Genomic DNA, 17,536 nt, shown 5'->3' with positions numbered 1-17,536 from the left:
TTGTATATACCTGCTTAGTAGGGCTTTCGCCCCCCCCCAAAGCGGTGTTCTATTTTATACAAAGTCAGCTTATGGCCCCCACAATCCGGGTCCTCATTTTACCTACCTCGGAAGGATGGAAGGCTGAGTCAACCTTGAGCCTGGTGAGATTTGAACTCGCAATAATTGCAGGCAGCTGGCAGCTAAGTGCTACTTAACAGCACTTTAGTCCGCTGCGCCACCAACCTCCACCAAGGTTACAGTCATACAGTCTTAAGTGGCTGTATTAAATAGGAATTTAGCAATTCTGGAGGCTTTCTTAAGGCTGGATGACCTGGGTTCAAGTCTCTGGTCTGCCAGAGACCTCCTGCGTGGTTCCAGCCTCTGATGGAGATTTTAAAGAGTTGCAGAATTCCACCACGCCTGAGTTTCAGGCAGAGGAGAAGTCAGTGCAGACTAAGGAGAGCAGAGAGGAGCCAGAAGCCAATTCTCTGCCGAGGGAGCCTTCCTGCGGGGAGGCAGGAGCTTCATGAAATGCAAGAGTGAAGCAGGTCAGCCGAATGTAGGCGTGGAATATTTGCTCGATGGCCAAGCCTCCCAACCAGTTGCCCCCCGGGAGAAAGGCCTTGGGCTCGCCACAAAGCATAAAGCAGGACAAGGATTCTGAAGCAGCTGACTTGCAAGTCCACCTTTCACAGCAGATGATTAAAAAAAAAAAAGCTGAAAACAATGAATTGAATACTTTATTTGGCCAAGTGTGATGAGAGACACAAGGAATCTTTGGGAAGAGCAAGAACTCCATGTCAGCTTTGTTTACCGGGGTCTGGCTGGCAGCTGGAGCACTTGCCTGCTTTCCCCAAGCAGTCAACACATTTTGGGCAACGTGATTGGAACTCATTGCTTTGGCGTCCTTGTTAGTTCTGAATGAGGATAGAATGCTTTTCTGGCCTGCCACAGAGAAGATTAGAAACAGCTTCCAGGGAGGTACCTATGCTTAGAAGTCCATCCTAGTTTGGGTGCCCAGTCTCTCTGGAGTTCCCGCTGTCTGACCTGGTTGTCTACTGCTGCATTCTCTCTCCATTATGCTTTAGGAAGCATAATGTGCTGGAATTATTTGCCAGGTGCAACTAAGGCATGGAAGTGCTTCAATTTGCCACTCTTAAGACTTCATTAATTGTAATCAGTCCAGCAAACACCCTTCATCTTGACATCTTCAGTTTTATCTAACTACTTTTTTTTTTTTTTTTTACTTTGCAAAATGAAGGAGTTGTTGGTTATAATGAGCAGCTTGCTGCTGCCGTCTCAGCTCAAGATTGCCAGTTATTGAACCTTTTGACTCAATGTATGTTTGGCAACTGTTTTCTGGACAATGTAGAAGAACAGATATTATACGAATGTCAAAGTTATCCTTGAAAAGGGACAGTTATCCCTTTTTGGGTAATATTGTAGGAATAAGTGTAAATGTAAATATTCTGAATGTGATCATTAATGTTGTTCTCTACTTGCACTGACATTTTTGTTTGAGCAAATGTCTGGTGGGCACTTTAAAGACTAAGAAAAATCTTTGGAGACTTGGTGACACTTTTTTTACCAGGCTGGTGTGTTCATATGTGTATACATTTGGACATTGTGAAACAACAATTGCTGTATTGATCTAAGGTTCACATCCCCATTCAGCTGTGAAACTGACGGAGGGCCCTTTTTGCTAGAACGGTAGAATGAACAGATTCTGTCTCGAATGAGGGGTCTCGAAGACCCCTGTCCCAAGCCCTTCTGGGTGTCTTGAATGCCATTTGGAAACAAGCTGGTAATCAGTGCCTCTCCTGTAAGGACAATGTCAGCTAACCATAATGGCTCTGACTATCCCTGAATAGGCAGCTGCTTCAGGTGCAACCCCATGCAGAGCAAATCACAGAGGTTGGACCTGCTTGTGATTGCAGCACTAAGCAACTTCACAGCTAACCTCCCTCCTACCTTAATCACATGAACAGGGAAGATGCCCAAACAAGGGAAAGGAGCCAATCCTTTGCCCATTTCTACACAACCTCCCCATTAAATCCACAGTACATCTGCCTAGAGCAGAACTGAAGAGACACTTCAATCTTTTTGACAGTGGTTACAAAGGCATTTGTATTTCCCCCTCTCTCCTGGGTTATCATTTCTTTAATATAATTTTTATTGAAGACATTTTAATAACATTAAAAACTATATAAATACTAGAAAAGAACATAGGAAGAATAGTGAATAATTATGAAAGAAGAAAAAGAACAGAAAGGTGGACACCCTTCTTTCTTGATAGCCACTATTCTGTTGAAAATTTGTATTTATTACATCAAAGAACTAACATTTGGCTGTACTAAAAAAAAATGGTAAAATTGTACTTGTGACCTGTGGCAATACTGGCCCTTCTCCCGATAGGCAGAAGCTCCACATCTAAAGAGGGAGGGAACAGTGAAGGAGGCAAGTTGGAGCTTTATGTCCCGAAGGAAGAAGGAACAAGTTTTGCTCTTCTGTCATAGGGAGCTTAGAGCTGCCGCCACTCAAAAGATGTTTGCAGGAAATGGGAGAAATTCTCTAAATCCTTTTTCTAAATAATCACAAGAAAGTGTGCAGGATAATTACAAGAAGCCCTGGGCCATTACGAGGCCTCCAGAATCACTGAGGTGGAGAAGCTGCCCTGTATTCTTGGGAGGCCCTTAGAGAAGGTTGATAGGCAGCCGGGATTCCTTGTCACTTTCAAGCATAGGGACTCCTGGTAAAGGCTGGCTTCTTCTAAACCACCTGCTAATGTTTCTTTTTCTGATTTTCTCTTTTGCCTCCAAAGGCTGGAATCTGGAAGGGACCATGTTCTGCCTATCGACTATTATTTCCCACCACAGAAGACATGCCTGATATGTGGGGACGAAGCGTCAGGATGCCACTACGGAGCACTGACCTGTGGAAGCTGCAAAGTCTTTTTCAAAAGGGCAGCTGAAGGTAATGAATTCTTCATGTATTCATCCGTTGGAGAATGAGACTGCTGGGCGGGTGGGTGGGTGGGTGGGTGGGTGTCTGTATTACTGTAAAGGCCACTTCAGACACCGTGGTTTACTAAAACGTTGCGGAACGTGGCTTGCTTGTGTGAAGGGCCCACCATCGGAGATGGGCCACCATGGATAACAGTCCTCTGCCTGATTGAGACCAGCATATCTTGGATTACAGTCGGCCCCAACAGAGCGTTCTCAGGACGTTTTTTTTCCTGCCAGGGCAGAAGGCTCTTGGGAAAGGGGCATCCTTTCCTCAGTCGGACTTCCACTTCCCTCTTGCTTTTCCCAGCCTTTTGTTATCATGCTGCTGGTAATGGGGACCTACGAGAAAAGAGGAGAATTAGATGAATTGGGTTGGGGAAAGGACTGGAACTGTGCTTTCATTATATCCCCCCTCCCCCGGAAAACAGGATGACAGTTTAGCTAGTAAATCATAAATTCACTGTGCTTGCCCCAAAGGTGATTTTACCCTGTTGGCAGCTCTTCTTAATTCTGTGATTGCCGTAGTTTTTATTCCTCATTAAGCTGAGTGGAGAGAAAGCATCTTGAGCTTTAAAGTTTCAAGGAAGAGAAAGGGCCCAGCAGTTCTATGCCGATATATTTGGTGATAAAAGTACTGCCGTAAATCAAAGTAACAGCTGCAATTTTCAGAGGGTATCTAACCGGCACCAGTCATAATTTTTCTCTTAACCTGAACATCCACTAAAGCTCCAGCTTCTGGCAATAATCAGTCATCTACTGGTTTTTATGATATCATTTAGCAAAGAAGCACTTCTTAGCCAACCAGCCAATGCGCTTGTGATTGGAAGTCAGCTCTGTTCCCTTTGATATATTTCCCTTTCAATCATTAGGGAGGTTTCTGTGCGCCAATTCTGGCACAACATTTGTAATTGTGCCTCAGACACTCACCCGAGAACTGCTGGATCCATGCAGATGGATTTGCTAAAAGCTCTTTGAGGTGCTGTATTTTTGGACACATCACGTACTGGGAGCATGACGTGTCCATGGTCTCTCATGTTAAACATCTGGGAGGACTATACCAGATTTGCCTCCTTGGCTCTATCAGGGAAATGTATTGATTTATTTACTTAGCTGGCTTCTCCCCACTGAAGGGGGGTGGGGGAGGGGTGGCTGAGGCCAGAGAAGGACCCTTCTGGGAGATTGGGGGAATGGCCTTTGCAGAGACTAGCACAGTCCCCGAGTAAAACGTGCACCACCTCAAGTGGCTAAAGACAGAGGAGAGTCCGGCTGGCAGTGCTTTTTTGTTCATCTAGGTTGGAGATTTAAAGTAATGACACAATTATCCCAGCCATATCAAGAAAACCCCAGAGACGGTCCAAGTCCAGTCCTGAACGGAACATGAGAGTTACCTCTTCTCTAGATCACCTGCTGCAAACAAGACCTCTCCCAGTGGGCCTGCCTTCCTTTCCTTTTCTGCTCCTCTGCCTCCTTTTGCTTAACCAGAGGTCTTTTACCAGTTCTCCTAAAAGCCTTTTATTCTGTATTAGCAGAATAAAGCAGAATAAACATCTTCCATATTTTGGAAATAGGGGGGATGGGCAGGGGTGGGCTTCAAAAATTTTAGCAAGGGGTTCTCTGCCCCGGTTGCTGGGTGGATGTGGCCACGGTGGGCGAGGCTAGTCGGCCTCCTGCACCACGGCAGGGGGTGGGAGGCGTTTTTGCCCTCTGAAGCCCTTCCCGAACTTCTGAAACGCCCGTTTTTTGCCCTCCCCGAGCCTCCACATGCACCCTGTACTTACCTGCATCCAAAATGGGCCACTTGGGGACTCCGGGGAGGGGAGGGATGGGTAGGATGGGGCCAGCCAGGAGTGAGATTTGGGGGTTCTCCGAACTACACAGAATCTTAGCTAGAAGTTCTCCCGAACCCCTGTAGCAGCCCACCCCTGGGAATGGGGGAGTAGTAGATAGTTTGATTTTGAAAACGCTTCCTTCTTATGATGTCTTTGAAAGGGAAACCCAACTGGATTTGTAAACCATTTCTAAATGCCTTTCTCTTCATCTCCTGTGTAATTAACAAATACTTGTGCTGTTCAGTCTCTGTGCCCTTGCTTTGCAAAACTCCTGTTAAGTTCTTTCAGCACTTTGGATGCCATTCTCCCCCTCTGCCAAAAAGGGCACAAGAACAGGTATACAGAATTGGTTTGGAAATGTCACATGGGTTTCAGAAGAGAAATAAGAGTGAGCAGTGAGGGAAGACTGGTTGATTGACAGATGGAAGGAAGAGCTTAGAACTTCATCAGAGTTGGAAGGGACCATGGAGGTCTCCTAGTCCAACCCCCTGCTCAAGCAGGAGACCAGATACCATTTCAGACAAGTGGCTGTCCAGTCTCTTCTTAAAAGCTTCCAGTGATGGAGCACCCACAACTTCTGAAGGCAACTTCCGTTCCACTGGTGGACTGCTCTCAGTGTCAGGAAATTTCTCCTTAGTTCTGGGTTGCTTCTCTCCTTGGTGAGTTTTCATTCATTGTCTCTTGTCTTGCGTTCTGCTGCTTTGGAAAATAAGGACCTCCCTCTTCTTTGTGGCAGCCTCTCAAAGTCCCTCTTTTTACTAGATTAGACATACCCAATTCCTGCAAACGTTCTTCATGTTTTAGCCTCCAGGCTCCTAATCATCTTCGTTGCTCATCTCTTCACTCTTTCTAGAGTCCCAAGATCTTTTTCATATTGTGGAGATCAAAACTGGATGCAGCATTCGAAGTGTGGTCTTAGTAAGACATTGCAAAGTGGTACTAATAATTCACGTGATCTTGATTCTATCCCTCCGATAATGCAACCTAGGATTGCATTGGCTTGTTGGGTGTGATTGTCCACCAGGACTCCAAGATCCCTCTCCCAGTCACTGCTATTGAGTCAGGTTTCACCTAATCTGTACCTGTACATTTGGTTCCTCTGGCCTAAGAATAAAACTTTGCTTTTTTCTACATTGAATTTCATTTTGTTAGATAGGGCTCAATGTTCAAGTCTGTCAAGATCCAGATGGATCTTCAGCCTGTCTTCTGGGGTGTTCCTGCCAGTTTAGCGTCATCTGCAAATTTGATGAGTTCCCCCTCTACCCTCTCATTCTCAATCGTTTATGAAGATATTGAAAAGTACTGGGCCTAAAACAGAACTTTGGGGTTCCCCACTGTTTTACATGTGTGTTTGTATCAGGACTACAGACATTGAAGAAGACTTGAAAGAAGTGCTTCATCCTCAAATGACCAGGGCAGCAGCTCCCTGAAAGATCTGGAAAAACAATGGGCTGCTTATTATATAGGCTGTACTCATACAAGACTCATACGAGACCTGAAGTGTCTCTTCCAAATATTTTCAAGCTTTGCGCATGTCTAGACATCTACTTCTTCACATGCCTGACCAGAACTTTATATGGGTCTGTCACATTGATTAGGTGTGAATAGGCACATTAAGTGCCATTTAATGTTAAATATAAAGGCCTCGGACAAAATACTTTCTCTCCAACTGTTGGCTTTACTGAAATTGAGTTGGATGACAGTGACAGCATTTTCAGGGTGGTGGTACAACCAGCTGTATTCCATTTTTCAAATGGCAGTAACAGATATTTGTCAGGAAAGACACATGCCTGAACTGAATGCTGGCTTCCAGCTGTGACCCGACCTCCACCCCTCCTTGCCTCAAAGTCGTGGAGTTGCACATTGTGGTTGTCAAAGCATTTGCTAAGCCTAATTCGGGCCTTTTATAGGATTCAAGAAGAAACTTGGCAGTTTTCCAGGGGATCCGGTGGGTAGTTTGACTGAGGCCTTAGTTACCTCCTGGAAGAGGTGGGTCTCAAGAGCCTTGGATTGGTGCCTCCCCGCTTGCCAGTCCTTGGGGCTCCCCGGTTTTGTGAGGAGGTCCAGGAAATGAAAGAAGGAAAGGGCCACCTAGGGTGCTGGTGGAGAAAGATGACGAGAGACCTTGACTGATACCAGTAGGAGCCCACGGAAGGGGTTCTATCAAGGCACTCTTCTTCTGCTACAGGGGTCAAGAATACCTAGTATTTATAGACAAGCCTCAATGTGCTCACTTCCTGAACTTCACTGGATGAGTGGCAGCAGGCCTTCTCTGTGCTGCTGCCTGCTGCCTGGAAGGTTTGAGTGGCCTCAGTACTGTCATCCTTTCGACTGAACCCCTGGCTCTTTTCCCTGGGCAGGGAGTTAGGGACGCCTGGGCCTTTCATGAGTTGGGTATCCAAGGCCTTCTTTTTTCTTGTGTTTGTAAGTTCTGCACTGCCAGTCACGAGAGAGAGACGGCGTGCTTGCAGTTTCTCCCTCCCTCCTTCCCTTGAAAGAATTGTCATCCCCAGCCAGGAATCCCCAGGCAGTGGACTAGTGACTGGAAGTTGGAAGACCTTTCAGACCTGCTATTTTCAGCACACAGCTGAATACAGACCTGTCTATATTTAGTTGCTGGAGACATAACTTTAATCTTTCTCAATGTCTCCTTGGGTTGTTGTCCATTCTGTTTTTTAAGACTTCAGAAGTAATTCTTTAGTCATGAGGAAAACTCTTATCCATCCTGTAACTGGCAGAAAAAGCTGTGTGGATTTTCATTGAGGAGCAAAGCAGAAACAGTTGTATTGGACAAAAGAGAACATAAATGACAAGCTGAGGAGGTTCAGAGGAGCTTATCTTGGGACTCATAAGAGCTGTGAGTTGTAAATCTTTTTTCCACGCTTCTGGTGTGCCTTATACAGCCGTGGAGTGGACCTCCTCCCCCTCCCCCATGTGTGCCAGGGTATGGGTCCCTGAAGGAGTGCAGGAAAAAACAGGGGTCTTAAAAGAGAAAGAGAAGGAAATCTTGTACCTGGCAGAATCAGGGCAGGGTCCGCCTGCTTCCATAAGAGGGAAGGCATGCTGCTAGCAAGCACATTGATTGCATTCTGCAGCTCCAACTCTTACGGAAACCAACTCCCCATGTATCCAAGGAAGAGACGGAGCTTAGGATCTGCTTTGTATACAAACACTCTCAAGTGAGATATTTGCCGTCCCTAAGTGGGCTTGGAAAGAGCCCAGCCCCACATCCTGCCAGCCAATAGAGAGAACTGGATTTGGACGGACCAAAGTCTGAGTTGGTAGGAAGATGTTTCCTATAAACCTTTTCCTGATGGATCATGTCAAGTGGTCAAGTCAGGAAACAGATTTTGCCAAAAAGTGCAGCTGAGGGCCTACAGCTTAGAGAACGGGAGCCTTTTTTCGTACCAGGAGGTACATATGCTCTACCTGGGGGAGCCCTTGAAGAACATCCAGAAGCTTCAGCTGGTGCAGAATGTGGGCAGTTACAATGCATGTTATGCCTCTCCTCCAGGAGCTGCATCGTTTGCCAGTCTGCCTCTGGGCCCAGTTCAAGGGGCTAATTTTGACCTTGAAAGCCCTTCATGACATGGAACCAGGTTATTTGAGGGACTTCCTGTCCTGGATTCCATCTGCTTGTTCCATCAGATCGGGCAAGAGAGATGTGCTGCAGGGCCCACCTCTCAGGACCCACCTCTCAGGCAACGCTTTCTTGGCGGGCGTCCTCTGCCATGGCGCCTGCCTTCTGGAACATCCTCCCCCCCCCCAAAAAAAATGAGGTCACCTTGCTCCCTCCCTCCTTATTTTCTGGGAGTCCCTCAAGACCTGGCTATGTCTCAGGGGACTGGTGAGATCTTGAGGTGACTCCATTGCTGGCAAATCTCTTGGTGTGATTTCTTCATGAAAATGACCATGTTTGACATGGTTTATATTTATTATATATACCAGTATATGCCATCTGGAGTCACTTCTTGTGATGTGTGCACATTCAGTCATTTACAAATGACCATGTGTTTTTCTGTCTGTCTTTGTTTTCTGATCATTTCTTGACTGTGGGTCATTGTCCTTATCTTCTTTGGCTCAGACTGCAAGCATTGTAAAACAAGCCGAGGTAACTAGCAGCCTTCAAACAGCCTCCTCTAACACTCTTGTCACAGTGCTTAGGCTGAGGCAGGCATGCAAAGGGAGAACTGTGCTGGTTTCCCTTCGAGGGTGCCCACGTCGGCTGTGTGGCATTGATTCCAATTGGACCTCTGTTTGCAGAGCCTGGGCTGCGACCTCGTCTTCCTAGACAAAAATACTGAGCCAGAGTTCTACCTGCGCCCTCATTTGAAGGGCAGAGAAGCACCCAGGTTCATTTTCTGGCATTCCCATTTAATGGCATTCCCCCTTTCAGGGGATCCAGCACTAAATCTGGCTGGTCATATTTAACAAAACGTTTGGGAGTAGAGGTTTCTTGCAAAGGCACAATTGGGATCCTAACCGTTAGGCTGAAAAGGCACCAGCCTCTTCCCAGATTCCTGCTCCCAGAGTCCTTTGGGAAGTCTCCAGGGAAGCTGAAAAACCGGCTCAGACGGGCTGAATAGCAGCTACCAGATGATCAGGTGCAACATTACTACCAAGACAATGATGACGATGACTCCTGCTCCTGCTCCTGCTCCTGCTCCTGTAAAGGGAGTAATAAAAATCATGGCTTTATTCATTCTATTCCTGTGGAACATGTTCAGCTTAGTCACAATGTGTGCAGCCTTGTACTAGAGCAGTGGCCCCAAGTTTTCATTGACGGCAAGCACTTTGTCTTGCTGTGTCAGTGGCTTGGAGTAAAAGCCCTGCAGTTGTGGAGGGGAAATTGGCATTGGATAGTGGGTTTATTGCTACCTTCGATATAGTAGCGGTGCAGTATATGAAGGACTTATGTAGGTATACCTGCATGCAAGTGCCAAGTTCTTAGGGCAGGCTGCAGATTTGATCGTTCAGTGGATCAAAAATTAGTGTTTTCTCTGCTGCGATGATAACCAAATCTGTTGGTTACCTAGGGAGCAGAAGATGAGGGCAAATTAAAGTTGAGCCCAAGAGTGCTACATCAGCATAGGGCACGTGGGTAAATGTGTTGTAGAAGCAAGTACATGATCAAATCTGACAAGTACCCGTGTCTTGTCTAATCCCCCTCCCCCACAAAACCACTACAACCACTCATCATCTGCTGTCAGGGATGACGCCCTGAGCAAACCATCCCCATCGAAAGTTCTCTGAAAGGAACTGGCTGTTAAGCCCCTGTTTCTTGTCTCAGTTCTGTCTTACAAAGCTGTTGGGATTGGTGACCCTGACATCCAACTGAGAGCCACACACCTTTCGTGACGAGAAAGTAATACTCTGACCAAATCCCAAAGATGCTTTTCTTTTTTTTTTTCCCCAAGAGGCAGCTGGACTTTCTGGGTTTTCTTTTCAGCTCCGAAGCTTCTTGGATGAGAAGCGAAACGTCTTCAAAGAAAACCCAGAAAGTCCAGCTGCCTCTTGGGGAAAAAAGCAAAGCACCTTTGGGAGAAGCGTGACCTGCTTGACTGAGAATCTCCATAGGCTCTGACTAAATAATTCCATTTCTCCAGAAGGCTGACAGGCTGGGCATGGCTTGTTTCCCATATGATCCAATGGAAAGCATGTTCTGAAGTGGGATTGAAGAATGCGATCTCAAGACCTATAGTGTATTTCTCAAAGGAAGTAGCAATATCTGCCAGGTATTACAAATGAATGCATTTACAAAGCATCAGAAGAGCACGGGGAGGTCTTCTTGTCTGGGCTAAGGCCTCCCTAGGAAGCTGCTAGTTCACATACTTGAGAGAAATCTATTTTTATTGGCCTGTACTATGCAAATAATGCCAAATATCCAAAGACTATCCTTGACTCCTTAGGGAAAGAGGGAATTCTTATTTTCTATTAATTCTTCTTCTTTTTATTTTGTGAATAAAGAAGGATAGTAGCCCTTCATATGATTTGGAATTCACCTAGATGCGTAGATATTTTTAGGATACTCTATGGTGTTGCTTCCTTATCTACATTGATTCTGTAGATATCTATCCTCGAAGATGATATATTCATGCAGGAAGGCTAAGGAACATTTAGGAACTTAATATTTTATCAGTATTTTCTAGCTAGAGAATGTAATGATGGAATAAATTAAATCCCTCCAAAAGTATCTCCTTTGTAAACAGCTGAGCAGGGCAGAAGTCATAGCAACTAAGAGTTCCTATTTCTCTCAGCGGTGCAGAGCAGTTTTTCTATAGCATTGCAATTTGGACTTACAAATAAGGAAATAGATGGGTTTAAGGACCTACAGCTGCTAACCTCACTCTTGCCTGTCTAGGAGGTAAGGCGGCTCAGCATTGCATATCTGGGTGAGCTGTCCAAAAGTACACAGCGCTTTAGGAATACATGTAGGGACTGGAGTTTACATATTTCTTTCTTTCTGCACTTTCCTTTCTTTAGCTTTAATTGTTTTTCATTGGTCTTTGCATTTCTAAAATTTTAATAAAGTTATTATTTAAAAAAAGAAGATTCACTTGCCTCTATTTCCACTTCCTATATCTTTAAAGTGTTGTAACTCTTGCTTCTTGTCTCTTCCAACAGCTCTCCCTCTCTCTCTCTCTCTCTCTCTCTCTGCGATGCTTTGTTAAATTCATTTCTGAGATTTTTCTTTTTCTTAGCTTTGGCTTCTCTTCTTGGCAATTTGCACAGTTTGTTCTGACATAAAAGTTGTTGGGTTTTTTCCAGTTCCTTCATTTTTGGTATTCTTTTTTTTTTTTTACTTTAATCTTTAATAATGTATTTTAAGTTCATTCTGTAATTGTTCTGGTCATTAATTAAATGCAGAACTTCAAAGTGATTCTTGAAAATGGTAGCTATATGTTCAAGATCATATTGTGGAAACTGAGTAGCTTTCTTCTTAGTTTGAAACTTGAGCAGTTCGCAGTTAGTCCTTGCCTACGTCTTCGATACTATAATTTACTTCCTCTGCCTCCTTTGGGTGATAGTATTTTCCGTTTGGTTACCGTTTGTTATGTCAGGTGATGCCCATGTATAGAGGTGTTTTTTGGTTGTTTGAAGACAGTGAAGAAATCACTGGAGTGGCAGAAACTGATAAGTCAGCCTCCTGCTTCATTTTTTTTTTTATTATTTGATTTATATGCCGCCCTTCTCCGGAGACTCAGGGCGGCTTACGATGCGTTAAGCAATAGCCTTCATACTTTTGTATATTTTATACAAAGTCAGCTTATTGCCCCCACAAACTGGGTCCTCATTTCACCTACCTTAGAAAGGATGGAAGGCTTTCTTGAGCCTGGTGAGATTTGAACTTACAGTAATTGCAGGCAGCTGATGTTAATAACAGTGCTTTAGTTTGCTTTCACATGCCCCAAACTCCAACTCTATTTTCCTCTTTCATGTTTCTAACTTTAATCTTTCAGTCTCCAATCACAAACAGCACATCTTGCTTGCCGATTCAAACCAATCTTGAGCTTTAAACTTCTTCTGCACTGGTGGTTGCAGCATAAATCTGAATGATCATCCTATTAAAGGGACGTCCAGGAAGTTCCTCTTTGGTCCTTGATTGCTTTGTAGCCAAATACTGTTTGTGCTTCTCGGCACTTCTTGCAATTGCAGAATGTCGCGCAGGCACCCTGCTCAGGGTCACCCTTGGGCAGGAGGGCTCAGAAGAGCCCCTTCGGGGCCACCTGGAAGAGTTTGTGCAACACCCTGGATAAAATCGCTTCGGTTCTTTCTCGGTTGGCATCCAAGCATGGGGCAATTCTGGGGAATGGACTTACCTTGTTATCTAGGAGCAGTTTGATCCTGTTGGACCTGAGGAGGTGGGCCTTCTTTGGCTGACGGGATCTGCAGCATGTCCCTTCTATTTGATCTGGTGGGATGGGTAGAGACCTTTGGGAAAAAAGGTGATACCTCAGGTATCCCAGTCCCAAACTAGAGCTTTATAGGTAACCACCAGCCCTTTGAATTACACCCCAAAACACAAGGAGCTCTGGTGGCTCAGCAGTCTAAAGCACTGTTATTAACATCCACTTACATCTGCTGCCTGCAATTACTGCAAGTTCAAATCTCACCAGGCCCAAGGTTGACTCAGCCTTCCATCCTTTCTAAGGTAGGTAAAATGAGAACCCAGATTATGGGGGCAATAAGATGACTTTGTATAAATATACAAAAATATGAAGGCTATTGCTTAACGCATTGTAAATTGCCCTGAGTCTCCGGAGAAGGGCAGCATATAAATCAAATCACCGCCCTGAGTCCTTCGGGAGAAGGGCGGTATAGAAATTTAATAAAAATAAATAAATAAATAAAATAAATAAATAAACACTTGTCAGCTAGTGCAGCTCCTGCAGGAGTGGTGCTACCTATTCCTATTGGTATCTAGGATTATCAGTTGTTGGTTGTATCTTATGTATCTTATGACTTATGATTTATCACTTTATTGCTTGTATGGATAGTGAGAGCTTATGTACCAGAGACAAATTCCTGGTATGTCCAATCACACCTCATATCCAATGAGGTGTCAGTTCAATAACCACTTTCAAGTATTAACTCACTTTTAAGTTTTAATTCTTTTTTTTTTTTAATTTGATTTATATGCCGCCCTTCTCCGGAGACTCAGGGCGGCTTACAACGTGCTCAGCAATAGTCTTCATCCTTTTGTATATTTATACAAAGTCAGCTTATTGCCCCCACAAACTGGGTCCTCATTTCACCTACCTTAGAAAGGATGGAAGGCTGAGTCAGCCTTGAGCCTTGGCGAGATTCGAACCCTGCAGTAATTGCAGGCAGCTGGTCTTAATAACCAGCTTAATAACAGGGTGCCTTAAACCCTTGTACTACCAAGGCTCTTTTTCACTCCTGATAGTGAGAACAATTAACCAGTAGAAAGGCTGACCTCCAGAAATAGCGGGTGACTCATTACTGGAGGTTTTTAAGAAGAGACTGGGCAACCATTTGTCTGAAATGGTATAGAATTTCCTGCTTCAGTGGGGGGGGGGGGTTGGACTAGAAGACCTCCAAGGTTCCCTCCAACCCTATTCTGTGCTCTTATGTCCATTGGAAGCCTATTGTTTCCAGACTTTCTTCTGAAGGCTAGAGTTGTAGAGTATTTATTTTCTTGATTGCATATCCTGTTATCCAGTAACAGTTCAGATTCAATTAGGTGGTTTTTTTAAACCTTTTTTTTTAAAAAAACTGATCAATTAGTATACAGGAGAAGTAAATAAAACTACACACTACAATCTGAAGCATACCGGGTGACTAAAGAGACATATCTAACCAGCTTCCCGGGCACCTGGGAGAAGAATAGGGATACCAGTAGGCCTTTGTGGGAAGGCATTCCACAGTCCTGTCATCTGCCATGCTTTCCTAGAGCACAGTTTGCAGAGAAGGTAGATTTGTTCAGGTACACATGAGACCTGACTACATAGACTGGAAAGCATGTAGAAAAGAATGAGAGTTATAAATATTAACATTCTGATTAAAATGCCCAGTTTTATTGGGCACATAAATGGGAGAAAATCTGGTTTGATAGTAATGGCCGTAGCAGTGGCTGCCTTTGGTTAAGGGCAGCTTCTGTCTTGAACAGCAGTCCTGTTGAAGCTGATGGTCTGAAGTCTGAATGCACAAAATATTCCACCCGTTCAAGCTTCTAATGAGCAACCCTTCAACACAAGAGTTTGAACTTACTCCCATCTTCTCAGGACCTGGCATTAAAGAGATCACACCAGAAGTTGTAGCGCTCTAAAAATTCTCCCGTTGTATACAGGTAGCCCAGAACATTCATATTCAGGTGGATATGTAGAGGTGGATGGAATTGTTTGGTTGAATGAAAGTTGTCCTGTTTGCCTCCAAAGACATGGAATGAATTAGAAGAAGAAAAGCCAGGAACTAAGGTAATAATGGGTGCGTTCTCACAACATACCTTAAAGTGCTTATTGAACTAACACTAAGTTATCAAAACAAACTTGGTTTGTGCAGTTCATTAAGCCATCAAAAATACCTAATACCTGTGGAATTAGATCAGACTTTCCATGCTCTGTTTGGAGATGGACATCTCCTACCTTTTTCTGCTGTCTCAAGCAACTGTCTCATTTTGTCTTTGAATCCTTCTCCAAAAACCTTCCAAGTCATAGTTACTGTATCGTGACTTGGATTCAAATAACAATAAGCTGAGCAAAACTAGCTCTTCAAGTTGATACGTAGAAATCTATGTATTTGCATAATATGGTTGCATAAGAGCATTTGTATAACCAACTTGACAATGGGCTGTCGGGCTTTTTCTTGCTTAGACTTTCATAGACATGATTTTAGACCCGGATTCTCTCCAGCCACACAAGACTTGCCTAGAAGAGATGCCATGGTGCTTTCTGAAAGGGAGATGCCTTCCATATACCTAAAGTAACCCTAGGGGGTCTCACCGTAATCTAAAAGTCCATGACGGAAAATGATTTAATATCCCCAAATGGCATGCCCATCAAGTCTTTAGAAGCTCCCCATGCACAGGGCTGCAAACTCACTTCAGATGTCCTGCTGACCATGTGCTTCAGATATTTTCCCAGCTCTGCCTTTCATAATCTTGAAATTAAATGAAAGCTTATGAGTGGACATTGAGGAATACCAGACTAATTCCCTTCCTTCATAAGATGCAATATTAATGCAAATCCACTCTTATGTGAACATGGGGAATACAGTTTGGCGTCTGTGTTGGAAAAGTATCAATTCTCCTTTGGAAGAGATGGATCTGGACCGGAAATGGTGGCAGGACGTTTGTGTGGCGTGTGGGCTCACAAACCAATATGGATAGATGTTGTTCAGAGTCTGAACAAGTATGGAAGTGTTTGGTTTCATTCTCAGGTCTGCTTTGATCCTGATGCAGGTCACCAAGGTTACGGATTGGCCTTTAGGTCCCTTTCACATGGAACAAGTCCATCCCCCCCCCCACCCCCGGATGTTCTTTGCCAACTGCTGGTCTCGTCCAGCTGACTCTTCCTGAGCAAATCAATAGACCACAATATGTAGCTGCTGCCTGTGGAGACCAGACAGGAGTCGTTTCTCTGCCACTCTCTTCAATTACATTCCCTGAAGTGTGCCATTTGTTCCCTAACCCAGCGGATGCCGGGCCTTTAGTGGCCGTCTGAAATGGAAGTAAGAATCTTAAAGGTTCTCTTCAGCCATATAGATTAGGATGGAAGCGGTCAATGACACAAGGGAACTGGTTTCAGTTTAGGACCAATGTAACTCTGTACCTTCCAGAGGGGATTTCGGAGTCTTCTCACAGCCTTCTGGCTGACCAGAGAAGAGAAGAACTTCTTTTCTGATTCGGGGATAATTTGCAGCTGTGCAGAGAGCGGAGCTAAAGAACCATCCGTTGTTTAGAAACAGAGCCTCATAGGGCTGGAGGGTCTTCCCCTGTCATAGGAAGCAAGGGTCCTTATTCTATCCTTGACAAATGGTTGCCCAGTCTTTTCTTGGAAATCTCATTGATTGATGGTTCTCACGGTCAGGAAATTCCAGGCTGGATCTCCCTCGGATGAGCTTCCAGCCATTGCTTCTTCTCCTGCCCTTGGGTGCTGTGGAGAATAAATCAACACCCTCTTCCCTGAAGCAGGAATCAGTAAACTTCAATCTAATCTCTTGCATAAATATCTTTACCTACTGGTGGAAACTGCACCACAACCCTCGTATACGGATCCATCTAATATTGGTAGATGGATCAGATGGTACAAATAGTAGAATCCTAGGGACCTTCTAATTCAACCGCCTGCTCAAACGGGAGGCCCTAGACCATGGCTTGATTTAATTTTTATTTTACTCATTTATATCCCATCTTTATTATTTGTACAAAGAACTCAAGGAGACAAACATATCCCACACACTTTCCTACTCCTGTTTTCCCCCACCGCAACCACCCTGAGCTAAGAGAGAGCGACTAACCCAAAGTCATCCGGCCAGCTTTCATGGCTAAGGCAGTTCTCCTGCTTTCTAGCCACTGAACCAAACTGGCTCTAATGTTCTCCCCACGGTTGTCCTGGAAGGGGAATAGGAAATTGCCCTATGAAACCTGATGCCGCCCCTGTGATAGGGGTGCCATAGAAACCACAGCACATGTTCTTCTCTACGGCTAGGACTGCAGGGTCACTCTCCCCCAGTTGATTATCCCTCTTCTATTTAAATTTCTGGGGCCCCCTGATAGCTTTTATCTACACTGTTCAATGATCAGGAAAAAATTATTTCTCTAAAAGCAACAAAAGTTTGCTACACTATGTGCAAGCTTTACCCACAAATGGTTGTTAATACTGTAGTCCTTGCTATTAGGGGATGATTTTGTGTTGTTCATTTTATTGACTGTATTTTTATTGGTCAATAAAAATAAAATTCTGTCTGTCCTCTTCCTTGTGACAGCCGTCAAGTATTGGAAGACTGCTCTCATGTCTCCCCTCAGTTTTCTCATCATTAAGCTAGGCCTATCTAGTGTCCGGCATAAGCAACTAGAGCCAGACATAAATAGCCAACGTGAGCAACTGTACCTAAATTGTTCTCTGACTGTATTGCCAGAATCTCTCCAAACTTCTTGCTTTTCCAGATGCAGCTTTATGAATCTCCGGAGAGGTCAAGTTTATGCCTCTTACGACTGTGCAAGGATTCTAAGCTAAGCTCATACTTGACACACACACC

At 44.4% G+C, this 17,536-nt stretch overlaps 1 protein-coding gene across 1 annotated transcript in view; it reads left to right on the top strand.

The window, feature by feature from the left end:
- AR (androgen receptor) overlaps positions 1-17,536 on the top strand; it is a 168,262-nt gene that overhangs the window by 64,482 nt on the left and 86,244 nt on the right. The window contains exon 2 of the mRNA XM_070951840.1: positions 2,804-2,955. Coding sequence (XP_070807941.1) covers positions 2,804-2,955 — 152 coding nt within the window. The remainder of the gene's footprint in view (positions 1-2,803; positions 2,956-17,536) is intronic.

The sequence above is a fragment of the Pituophis catenifer genome, unplaced genomic scaffold (assembly GCF_029215685.1).
Source record: "Pituophis catenifer annectens isolate HBS135680 unplaced genomic scaffold, rPitCat1.0.hap2 SCAF_11, whole genome shotgun sequence".
In the NCBI taxonomy this organism is placed as follows: domain Eukaryota; kingdom Metazoa; phylum Chordata; class Lepidosauria; order Squamata; family Colubridae; genus Pituophis; species Pituophis catenifer.
Note: the sequence above shows the minus strand (reverse complement) of the source record. Positions and strands in the feature narration are given on the sequence as shown.